General features: G+C 38.9%; 1 protein-coding gene across 3 annotated transcripts in view; it reads right to left on the bottom strand.

Annotated features, from left to right (window-relative positions):
- Nucleotides 1-12,945, bottom strand: part of FAM13A (family with sequence similarity 13 member A) — a 127,685-nt gene that overhangs the window by 91,782 nt on the left and 22,958 nt on the right. For all 3 annotated transcript variants that reach the window (XM_084286695.1, XM_084286696.1, XM_084286697.1), the window contains exon 5: nucleotides 9,461-9,620. In XM_084286695.1, coding sequence (XP_084142821.1) covers nucleotides 9,461-9,620 — 160 coding nt within the window. The remainder of the gene's footprint in view (nucleotides 1-9,460; nucleotides 9,621-12,945) is intronic.

Raw genomic sequence — 12,945 nt, 5'->3', positions numbered from 1 at the left:
TACTGCTGCGTTCACTTTCTCCTTCCTACCTGGTTCTCTTTTTGGCCTCACAAACTGCATCATTGGAGAGGACAGGACTGTTAGATTTTCAGTTCAGTTCAAAGGCTGCTAGAAAACATCATGTCTATTTTGTTAGATGTTAAAACCTAAAAGAAGACCTTAAAACAAACTCAGACTTCATTAACACAAAGCTTTTTGTTAACTAGGGCACAGCCTTTTTTTTTTTTCCCCACAAAAACAATTGGACAGATTATTTTCTGATATTAAGAACGTGCAGCTTCCTGAGATTTGCTAAAATGTCATTCAATTTACTACATCAGACTGTTTGGCCCTGTGCCCCAAAATAGAAGAGTTATTACACAGGATTGTTTGCTGACTGACTCTATGCAGGGGCTTTGAGAGAAAAAAACAGTCATTGACATTGCAGTGATTAAGGCTGCAAATGTCAGTACTAATTTTTCATTAAAAAAATAATAAAGGGTCATGGTAAGCTTGTAGGGAGGATCTGACAGAGTTTTACAAAATGATGGGGAATAGAGAGTAGATGGAACTGTTCGCTGCCTCTTTCAAAAAAACACACCCACCAAAAAAGGTGGCCTTCAAATAACATTTTCAAAAGCCATGTTTACAGCAAACAGGAGTCAGTCCTTCACCTGACAGGGAACAATTTACAGAACTCCTTGCTAGGTGACACTGTGAAGGAAAAATATTTACATGTATGCTAGGGGGTGACAGGGCAACATCAAATACACAAAGAACATCAAAACCAAGGAAGCCCCTAAGAACAGTAAGGAACTAGTAGAGTAATTGAAGGAAACACCATATACGCCGCCCCCTGTTCTGACTTTTCTGGACATCCACTTATGGCCACAGTGGGAGGCAGGAAATGAAGCTAGATGGACCCCACGTCCATGCCAGTGCAGCCATTCTTATACAGGATGAGCAACCATTAAGAGGATTACCCAGTGAATTCAATGCTGTGAATGATTGCAGAAGTGATGCATTAGCTGATTGCACTGGGACAGACTGCAGCAGATGATTCTTGACTGGGTCAGCAGCTGTACACCACTGAAGAGGGAATATTCTGTTTCTCTTAGCACCATCCCACAAAACAATGCTATGCAGCTTTTGCTTTAGGTAGGTGCCAGTACCTGCAATTCCTCCCTAAGCTACATGTATGAAAAAAAGCATGTACCAGTGTTGTTCATGGGGCAGTCCAGAAGAAAGAATGAACTTCAGAGTCCCTGTCTTTCCCTTCATTTGACATCGGAGCGGGGAATATTACCCAAACCACTGCTGTTCCTTGCACAAAATTCTTCTGGAGCATGGCAGCTCAGATGTGACAAGCAGTAGTGCTGTCAAGGGTGCCAACACATGCAAGAGAGCCATAGCAATTACAGAGCTGCTCTTCCTCCTACTCACAAAGCAAGAAAATAAGAAATCTCTTCCCAACCATGCAAAAGAGCTCACGGTTAGTTAAGGCTCCATAAACCACATGAAGTACCAAATAATTTATACTTTTAAGACTAAAGTTGTGGTGCCCATGCCATGGGGATTTTCAAAGGCATTTTCTAATTCTTGTGGTCATAGATAATTTCATGAATGCTAACTGGACAGAATGACTAATTTTAATTCAGGCATTAACTCAGACTCATCGTTCAGTTGCACAAATACCTCCAGGAAAAATGCAGACAATGATATAACGTGAGCAATGACTTAAAAAAAATAAAATTATTTTTACTATGCTTTAAATACTCTTTCAATTTTGTATCCAGAAAGTGATGAAAACACCCTTGTTAGAAGGAGAAACAATGTTAGCAAAGCTGTAAAACATGTTTTTATCTAAGGATAAAAGATGAACATAACGAAGGATGAAACATCTAATATCACATATTGGATTTTTACCTTGGTTGCTACTGACATATAGGAAGAAAAGTACAACTGACTCAGTATCTATCTGCTGTTCTACCTCAATATCGTTTACACTATACTTTAATAACCACAATTCAGCAGAGCTGTTCGAGACAGAAGTAATAAAAAGCAAAGTCTCACACTTTGCAAAAAACACATCATTGCTTTTCAATATGAAACTAATACCCTATTCAGTTCCCCTTTCATTTCCTTTTGTTCTCCCAAGACTATTTATATATATGAACTTTTACCTGAGACCAAATCTCTTAATAAACTGCTAAAGGTTACTCTGTTGTGCTTCAGTACAACCTTAACTTATTGCAATTATGGCTATGAAACACGTACAAAGGTCTTGGTATGAGAGCAACAGAGAGACACATAAATCCATTATTTTTAGAGAGGACCACAATATAAAAAAGGAAATGACAAACATAGCAATAACCCTGTGATATACCTCAATATTGGCAACTACATCTGTGGAATATCATGGTATTTTCAAAGAAAAGGAAAACATGTCTCTGGCAGTCCAGAAGGACTGGTTAGTGAATGCTGCAAAAAGTTACACTGGTAATGGTGGGATCAAATATAATCCCAGAATGTGTGAAAAGGTTACAGACTTCACTGTGTGAAAGCATTAATCTTTCATGCCCATCCCCAGGATTTGTAAGTCCCTGTCATGTGTTAGCTGGCTGAGTTAAGGTGCCGTGTAACAGGTTAATGTCCACAGCTCGTCATGGCTGAGATACCCATAAGGAATGTGCAGAAGAATTTAAGATAAAAAAATAAAATAAACATTTACAAAGTGACACAGCAACGCTGCTGTCTTGCTGGGTGTACCCAATGTGTGCGCTCAGTAACAACAGAGCTGAGAGCAGTTCCAGAAGAACATTCTATTCTCCCTGGCAATTTTGAAAACTAGAGTCTGATTTATCTATTTACTGTAATGTTATTCATAAATAGAAAAAAGCGTGATCTAAAAGAAAAACATGACCTAGCTATGGCAGAAACCCAGGCTCACCAGATCTCCATCTCATATTACAGTTCCTTTAATTCAGTCTTAACTGAGTTTTAACTCAAGACAAGCTAAGCTACATTTCTGATCTAAAAATCATGAAGAAAGAAAATCGTTTTTTCACACATAGAATTCAGTAATGTTACTATTGAAAGGGATCTGATGTGGCAGTAAACTAGAGAGTCCTAAGTGTCTCCATATTATTCTGTTTGCCACTGTAAGATTTCCAACATGCAGAGGACAGAGCCCTTTGCTATTACTGAAACTGAGATGTTCACCATTCGTAACTATGGCCAAATGGTGCTGGGATCTGATGGATAGATCAGATTTTCAAGAGCGTACATATTCAGACACATATAGAGCACCTGTCTCCTTGTGTCCCTTGCACCACAGCCTCCTGTTGCTCTCAGACTGCCTTGAGCCCTGCTTATTATACATAAGTTTTAGGGCACCAAAAATCCTGCAAAGCAGTAGACTTATAGCTGCACCAATGTATGCCAAGCAGTTTCTCATGGACAAACTGCGATCTTCATAGTATTCAAAGGAGGACTTATAAAGAATGTAAAGGATTTACATCGAAGTCAATGAGCATTTCATTAATCGGTTATAATGGGAAAAAGAATTAATTCTGTGCTGAGCTCTTCTGAAGTTCCCACCCTGAAAGCATCGCAGATGAAGCTAACGGCAGACACCAGTATGAATTAAAACACAGGCTGCAAAATGTCTTGAATCCCAGCACTTTGGAATAATTTTGAGTGCCTACAATGTGCTGTTGTTACAAAGACAGCATTAACACTGCCGATTTCTACAGAGCGGGCACAATGCTTATTATTTCATGCAACCTGATTAATTGAACAACTAATTCACGAGCAACCAAATAAACACTGGGGAACATGAACAGGAGGAACTGAGAGATGCGTCTTAGAAAGAAAATTCTCATCCTTCTACCAAACCATTTTTCCCCCTGGTACGGTAAGGTTGCTCAGAAATATTTGGCTAAAGGAGAGGCTCCCATGCTTATTTTTACTGTATCTTGTTTCCTGGTACGTCTTTGATGCTTCCCTTTCTAAGGATATTGTACTGACTGAGAGGGACTGCTCTCAAATGCTAAACTGCTTCCCCCCAAAATAAACAGACAATGAATGAAAAACATTTCAAACAAAACACGTGCAAATACAGATGTGAACACACATACACATATGGATCCTATTTGCTCTACACTTTGATTATGTGGTATTATCAAGGGGCAATGTTATTATCACTGAGTATTTGTTTAAGCAAAGCACTGTCAGAGAGCAAAAGCAAAGTTCCTAAACATCACCACTACCAGCTGGATTTGAAGGAATTCTAGTATACTAGAAATATAGACAGCAGGACAGAAAGAGACAATTGTTATATGCCCCTATTCCCTTTAAATGTACAAAAGCTTAGCAATTTTATTTTCTCACAAAGTACTAAACTGAAAATATTGTCGGTGAAGTTCCAGCTAAAGAGATACCAGCATTATTATTATTATTTTTTACTTTATAGGGTTCAACATTAACATCATTTGTGTAAATATTCAGTACTGTATTTAGTAACCACCACAAGTGACAGATTTATAATCTAGTGAATGCTTTAATGACCTTCAAGAGCAGAAGTATTCTAATATTACATATCCAGAGTTGTCAAAAACAGCGGAGTTAGAAGCAGTGGAAGATTATACCAAAGTTACACAAGGCATTGTTTGAGGATGATCTGATTTTTCACTTGCTTTCTGTTTACAGCCTAAACAGAGCAGTCCACCTCACTTGAGATTCGACAATCTCCTATAGGTGAAAGGTTTGGAGGCTTATAAACTTTCCCCTGCAAGTCTCATATTGCTCATTTCCTGTCAGCTCACGTCTTAAAATGTCATTTAGATTGAATCACTATATACCCTTCCTATAAACATGCCCATCTGCTCACGGGTGGACAACTGTGAAGTGAATACTATCTGAAGGAATACTAAACAGCAAAGCAGAGACAGATTTCCACAGGTGTCCTTTATCCTCACTTGCTTTCCACCCATCTTTCTCTTGCTTGAACCCACTCGGACACTTGGGTGCACTCTGGCTCAGGCAGGAGAAAACTGGTGAGAGAACTGGTGTGACTCGTTCAAAAAAAGGGGAACACCAAATGAAACAGTAGCATTTGTTGAGGCCTTCAGGAAGGATTTTCAAAGGAGATCAGTTCCCTGTGCCTTCTGAAGAGAAGGAGCTAATGTCGTACTGAAAACCAGCCATTAATACGATGCTAAAATGGTCCCACGCATGAAAGAAGCATAAAGGAAACTATCTAGACCCTGCAGGCTTAGCCAGGGCAGTATAACATGGATTAGAAGCAGATGCCATTTTCCTGATATAAACAAGGGATCACTCTCATGTCTGCTGCATGCATAACCACAGGGCCAGAGCACTGAGGTCACAGGGAAGGGTGACTACTTAGAGTGGGGGAGCACACCCACCACAGTGTGTTTTCAGCATTTTCTCCTAAATCTTGTCAAGGGATTAGATCCTCATGCTATGGTATTTAAGTGAAAACAACTGAGGAAAGGGGAAGGAAACGTTTATTAGTAAAGTTCTTTCTTTACATATCTGAGGAAATAATCAGAAACACCATGGCTTTCAGAAGTGCCTAGTGGAAATGGAGTTTTACCACTGCCTGTAAAGAGAGCAAAGTCAAGCCACGATGGAGAACTTTTTGACTGTTCTCCCTTTTCTATCTCTTCCCAGGGATGAAGGGCTCAAATCCTACCAAGACCTGAATGATCCAATCTGAGTGTTCAACTGAACGTGCAAGCAAGCACTCCACTTCAAAACAGCGCCTGAAGGCAGCTGGACCATTCTCGTTGCTATAAAATCCACACTTAGGGGCTTGCCTGGCTGGGTTGGGCACCACATGTTTTGCACCCACCAAGCACCATCAGATGTATCTACATGTGGTGGTGGCTTGCCTGCCTCCTTAAAAATCTAACAGCAGGCTTGCAGAACACAGTGCATGCATTTTTGCTGTCATTTCAAGTAAGAAAGATCTGTTTTGACAACTAAACCTCTCAACTTAAGTGGCTACTTCTGTTAGAAGGCTGGGAACAAACTGGATAAAAATGCAAGAGGTTACTTGTGTTGTTTTGAAACTATTAATTTTTGCAAAAGCCAAAGAGACTAATTTCTTTAGCTCTTCAGGGAGTGAAATCCCCCTGTTCAGAGGCCAGCAAAAGTACTTTGATTACATTCAGAATGTTAAAATTGTACCTTTATAATTTTACTTGAATTTTTAACTTTAATTTTAATGTTAGAAATTCAATTTTATAAACGGACTTACTCTCTCTTCTGCATCAGTTGAACAGGGCTACATGTTCTACTATCCAATAGGGAAAGAAGGGGAAAGCCCTTTGCATTCCTTTCCCAAATATGTAATCGAGGCAGGAGCAGTATTAAGTCCTCAGTATATTGGTACTTGTTTCTCAGTGCAAACAAGTATGTGATCTCAGCTGACTGGTTCTTAAAACTAACAAAGCTCTGTCAAGAAGGCATTGGAGGGAAAAAGCAGAGAAAGAAAAAGCCAAAAGAAGCACAACCCTGTAGCCCTGCATGGCAAGGGCTCTAAAATACTGACCTAAAAAGCATTATACTATTAAAGATGGCACATTTTACCTGGAACCAGCGAAGGCAGTAATTCCAGAAATCTCTCAAGAGTCTCATAATTCTTTGCCTGTCCAGGCTGTCCTGGCCTCTGGAACTCAAACCAAATCCTCTTCACTGCTTATCTTTGATCATTAATGAATAACATTACCAATGTTATTCAAAGGTTCTGTTTTATTGCAGTTGTAACAGTACAACACTGTCTAGCTGTACAATATAGGACTACATGTAATTGCAGTTTGAAAAACACTTTATATTCTTTGGAAAATAAAAGTCCTAGTCCAGAATGATTATTTTTGTTTTTACTGTAGGTTTCTTAAATCAAGACGAAAAAAATAATCTGTACTGCAACTCAAAACTGACTGTCTTTAATTACCTGAGTAATCACTCAGTTCACTGCCACAAAAATCAATCAGGACTATAACTAAATGCTCTTGGAATTGTTCTCCAAAGCAAATCATAAACATTTTATAATGCTCCACTGAAACTTAAAATGTGATAAATACAGAGCAGTTCAGATATACCTAAAGAATAAACAGTTCACACCTGACTCTGCCCGAAAAAAAAATATTTATGGTCCTTCCAAATCAGAAAAAGACAACACTGAGCAGATAGCTAATCAGAACACTTAATCCACTTCCCCACCCATTTCTAACTAGCAGATCCTATTAATCAACAGACTGAGAGTCTTTCAGACCTTCAACGGATCTGAAAATCAAACTGTAGCTTGGAAAAAAGTCATAGAAATTGTAATGATAGCTGGCTACAAATGAGACCTGCTATACTTAAATATATTTATCCTGTTTTGGAATAAAAAAAATCAAGTTTATTTTAGGGAAGGAATTTCCCATAAATATGTGTGTTTCTGAAGGAAGTACGTGTTTTATTTCTACCTGCTAGCCACCTGCCTAGAAGATCTTGTGGATCTCACTCTACTAAGCGGAGTAAGAATCTAATGAAGCCATTCTAGGCAAGAAATCAGGAATTAGTTCAATTTCCAAGGGAAATGAAATCTGTTCCAAGATAAAAGTTGTTTTGTAAAAATGGCACTTTTTTGTTTCTAAATAGAGGTTTCCAAAGAAAAATTCCCCACCATAACTATAATCTTACCATACACGTATGCCTGAGCAACGAATGAGAGGATGTTTTACAGTCCTGGGAACAAAGCAGGGACTGGAAGGCAACTTGCAGAAAATTTCTGCTCTCTTACTTTCTGAACTATGATCCAGTGAGAAAACAGGCTAAGAAATCACTTTACCTGGCACAACTTGTCTTTCCCAATGAGTGAGCAATTTTTGAAAGAGGAGATATAACTGGTGTGATGTAACCTGCACCTCCTAAGTTCATAAACACAGCAAAAAAGATAATTCAGCTAACACACCTACAAAATCAGAATCTCTTTTCCCCATCTCTAAAATTAACTTTTTGTTCCTTTAAAACAGATTTTCTCTAAGATGCCACAACCTGTACCTGACTCTCACTCCTTCTAGAAGTCTGTAGCATTATGGATTTCCCCTAGCTATGACCAACATGGTAAACAAGATGCAACTTGCTCCACTTAAGTTCTGTTTTTCCTTTCTAACACACTGCTCAAAGAGAAGTACATGCTTTCACGGCTTTATCTGCAAGATCCGCATTTTTGTTTCCAATTTAAAAGAGCATTACTTCTGGCATTTAAGTCAGTGGATTTTTCCAAGAGCAAGTGAAAATCTTAAGATACCCAGCTCCTGAGGTGTCAGGAGATGCATAAGTTCATGAAGCTGGTAAACTTCATCAGGCATATGAGAGGAAGTACTTTCCAATATAGGGATGGCACGTTTCTGGGTATTTGCTCCAAAATCATGACTGAGTTGGCTTTAAAAACCATGGTTGAAAGTGGATGACGTGAAGGCAGCAGAGACTTCAGGGAGAAAGAATGATCTGGGCATCAGTCATTGGGTGGTGAGCAACTGCATTGTATATTCTTTTATTATTATTTTATCTTCCTTTTCTGTCTTATTTAGCTACCTTTATCTCAAACCTTGAACTTTTACTCTTTTACATTATTTTTCTTCCTTTGACTCTCTCCCCCATCCCGCTGAGTGTGCGCTGCTTAGCTGCCTGCCGGCTTAAACCACAACACATGCCTATCTAGCATGGCCACTTCTGAGGTAGGCCTGGTATCTAACCTGCATCAGGATAAAGGCAGCAACTTGAGCCACACAGAGGAGTGGAAGCAAGTTACTGCATGGATCCAGAAGAGGAGCCCGTCTGCAGGCTCAGCCTCCACTACTGAATACGTATGAGGCTTTAGGTATGCCAGACCAGAGATGTGTAAAGATGGAAAAATAGGCACCTGGGCAAGTTCTCCCTCCAAGGTCAGATCAAGCAAGACCTTGTAGCAAGTACAGTATTAAAACCAGCACTACGAAGAAACAAAGGAGCCTCTGTTCCTTTATCAAAGGAACAGAGACTCCCATCTGCAGACCAGACCTTCTTCACAGACAAGTTTGCTGCATTCCTGGATCTTGAACCAGGGATGTTATCACTAAGATTTTGAGTATAATACAGCCTTAGAACTATTAAACACTCTTCATCTTTCAAGTAGGTACCAACGATGCAGCTACAAGAAGCCTGAGGCGTATCAAAAAAAGGATTTCAGGGCCTTTGGGAGACAACTAAATGACTCAGGAACACAGACAGTGTTTTCCTCAATCAACTAGTAATGAAAATTAGCCTATTAGTAGGATCGATTTGTAAAGCTGTAGATCAATAACAAAGAACATTATTGTTACAGCGCCTGCTTCCCACTTATCTAAAAGATTTCTGAATTGAAGCTGTAATAAGTCTGCACTATTGATTTGCTATACAAAAGTGCAATATTAGAGATACTCACTTTTACCAAAATAATTCTTGATAGCTCTTCACATACCGGCTTTTCTTCTTCCTTCTTCAAGCCTTCCGATTCAAACAAGGTGTTGTAACTTTCCAGCATTTTAGTCATTATCTTGTTGCAGATCTCTTGTTCTTTTATACCTTCAAATCCAGAAGGCACACTAAAGTTGGATGGAACATGAAGTAGAGTATTAGATACTTAAGAGTGAACTGTTCTCACACAGCATCTCTGTAATGTTTTTATCGTGGACACAGGCTAGCTAGCAGACACGCAAAACTGTCTGGGAAAGAAGGATCATAGCTATGGTGGTAACAACTATTAGTTTTTCCTAGTAATATTAAATACTGTATCTGTTGGTCAAATTATCTTCTCCACAAAGTCTAGGCAAAGATCTAATTGAGGAAACGACCACATGAGATACCACTAACCTTGCTGAAAGTTGGGTTGATGACTGTGGCACAGACACCATGAGGCATTTAAATTCTCTGAACTGTTACTGGGAAGAGTCATATTCCTTGAAAAAGTGATCAGTGATGATCTCTAAGGTATATGATGAGTCAAAAAAAAAAAAAAAAAGAAAACCCACATGCTGAGCAGCACACTAAAAGGAAATGCTAAGCAAGATCTCTATAGCTTAAGGTGACACCATGACATATATCACATTTCTTCATCTAATTCTGACTTGCTATTTGTTTTGTAGACTAATAACTCAAAAAGATTTTTAAAACATGGAGATGGCAACCCTGTCATGTGGTTAAAAAAAACACAACTCACAACTGAGCACCCAATTAATAAGCATCTAATGATCATCTGTTGGAATGTAGGAGTTTTGCATGTTTTATTGAGCCCAAAACATATTTAAATTCTGTTTTAATGTAAAAGTAGGCTCTCTGAAGAATCTCCTTCAGCATTTAAAATATTTCTCCAATCATACAGAATTTCCTGTAGTACAGCATTCCCAGCAGATGTACTCTGCTCTCAGTGACCCATGAAATGGCCACAATGATGTGAATTCTATAAAGAATTATAAGGTGGCAGAAACTGAAAATCAAGAGGTAGAGAAAACCCAGAAATAATTTAAAGGGAAAAAGCAGGTGAGAAAAAAACAAAACAAAACAAAACAAGAAACACACAACAGAAAAACATTCCAAGTATTTTTTGGCTGAGAACGTCTACACAATTTTATGAGAGGAAAAACAACCTAACTCCCCCAAAATTAAACAAATGCCATCTGAACTATTTTATAGAGATATAACTTGAAATTAATTATTTACTGTATTCAGCAAATTAACAAATAACTGGCTACTGCTGTAAAACTGTACTTATTGCTTATTGGACCCAAATGTTAATTTAGTAAAAAGTCTCTGAAAGCAGATACTCCCAGAAACCTTCCATCAAAAAAAGGCCTTCTTGTAGGGTTTGCATGTTACTGATCCTTTTCAATACTTTACTCTCTGCAATGCATCTACCTGTCAAGAGGGAGAGGATCCTACCGCAGCAGAGCGTATCTGTGTAAACTCTAGAGGAGGATCTTTACTGATGTCATTTTCAACATCCAATATACTTAACAGAGTTGCAGGACCTGAAGGTTAAATGATCAGAACTATTTTATGTGGCAGAACCATTGCCAGCTGTAAAATGGGTCAGTTTCAGGAGCCTTAAATCAGCTGACTCCATTAGTGTAGAACCTGACCTCAGATCACATAAAAAAATGGGAAAATTTCTATGGCTGGATAAGCATGGATCCAACTCACTTTTAAGAATGTCATATATTCACTAGAAAATAGTAATGGTCCTGAATAAAAGAAAGTGTGTAAGCATGTAACAGGACTGTGTGTTCTCTGGAGTTGGCTGAGCACAGTTTGCTTGATTCAGGAAAATCTCAACTCTCACCTTCCTGATGTGTTTCTCCAAAACAGGACAACGCTAACATAAGCCTGGCAACCCTATGAACCTCTTTTCTAGGAAATGGCTGGAAAACATAATCCAATGATCTCAAGTCAAAAAATGACTCCAGATAGCTTCAGAGAATTTTAGGGCAGAATTTTGACTTAAACTACATTTGCTAGGAGCTATAGCCAATGCTTCCTATAGCAAAACCAAACCAAACCAAACAAAAAAAAAAAACCATTACATTCCCTCTCTGAATGTAACCAAGTAGGACAGCATGATTTGCTTTACTTTAACAGCAGATAAAGTAAATCATCTATTGCCATTCTGTCACTAAAACTGGTCCACATATTTTATAAAATTTCTTGTTTATTTTTTCCTTCAGTTGCTGCTATTAGACCTCCACTGTGGCAAGGATTATTATATTCTTTGAGCTATCCACGCTGACCTTTTCCTTGCAATAAATCTGCAGCTCAGCATAGTTAAGAAGTTTAGATTATAAGCACGCACCCAACTTGCATATTCATAGAAATTAAAACCCATCTGTTGTCACACTGTATGCAAAAGTCCAACTGGACTTTTCTGAAACTGTATGTAAAAAATCTTCAGTTTTGCTTAGTCTGAAAAGCTATGAAATGTACAAGTTTCACTTCAGATCAATAGGAAAAAAAAACCAGTTCTATGAGAAAATCTCATATAACACTTCCATGATTCACATCCTTGTCCCTGGACACTTTCTCACGTTCTTTTGGAAACACCTTGTAAAAGCATTTCAACATAACTGTGTTCATAGCAATGGCTCCTTCATGTCTGATTTGCACGTTAATTAATTGTGCTGCCTATTGAGTTAAATGCACAATTTACTCTGGTCACAAAATGCTCAAAGGTTGGACGTGATCACCTTACAGCCACGTACAAACTACTTCAGTACCAGAATCACACAAAGTACAGCAGCAGTAGAACAAGAGCTTCTACACCAAAAACACACTTTCCAGAAGGGAGACATAACCTGTAGTTCACATTCTGCACAGTGCCCTCCTATGCCTGCTCACCCATCCACCACAGCTTTGTGCCACTCATGTGCATGCAGACCGGTGCTCACTTGTTTTCTGGGTTCTTCCAGACCACTTTAAGTCAATGGTACGTCTACTTCCATGTGGATGCTCAAGAAAATTAGTCTCAGACTAGTTAAACCACTTCAAAGACCCATGTCACAACTCTTATTCAGAACTGAATTGACCTGAAGTCAAATTAGCTAAGTGTGAAAGAATTACTTACATTTCCTGCATTAGTTAAATGAATTTAGCTCGGGGACCCTGTAAGCAAGCTGTAACAGGCTAAATGTGTAGCGTACTTAGGAGAGATTGAATCTCCAGAATCCACTTGCCATCCAGAAAGAGACAGGCATCACCACAGGGTTCCGTCGCCAGTCACCATACCTGAGAACCTTGCTTCAAGCAGAAACGAGAGCCGGGAGGACTTCTGATGTAATCACCTGCCTATAATGAGTTGGATTGAGATCACTGAACTGATTTCCCCAGGCAGCAACTGCTGACAGCTCCAAGTCACAGCTGAGAACCAGCTATCTCCAGGTG

The sequence above is a fragment of the Netta rufina genome (genome assembly GCF_964035555.1).
Source record: "Netta rufina genome assembly, chromosome: 4".
NCBI classification, from domain to species: domain Eukaryota; kingdom Metazoa; phylum Chordata; class Aves; order Anseriformes; family Anatidae; genus Netta; species Netta rufina.
The sequence above is the reverse complement of the archived record's forward strand: the minus strand, read 5'-3'. Positions and strand labels throughout refer to the sequence as shown.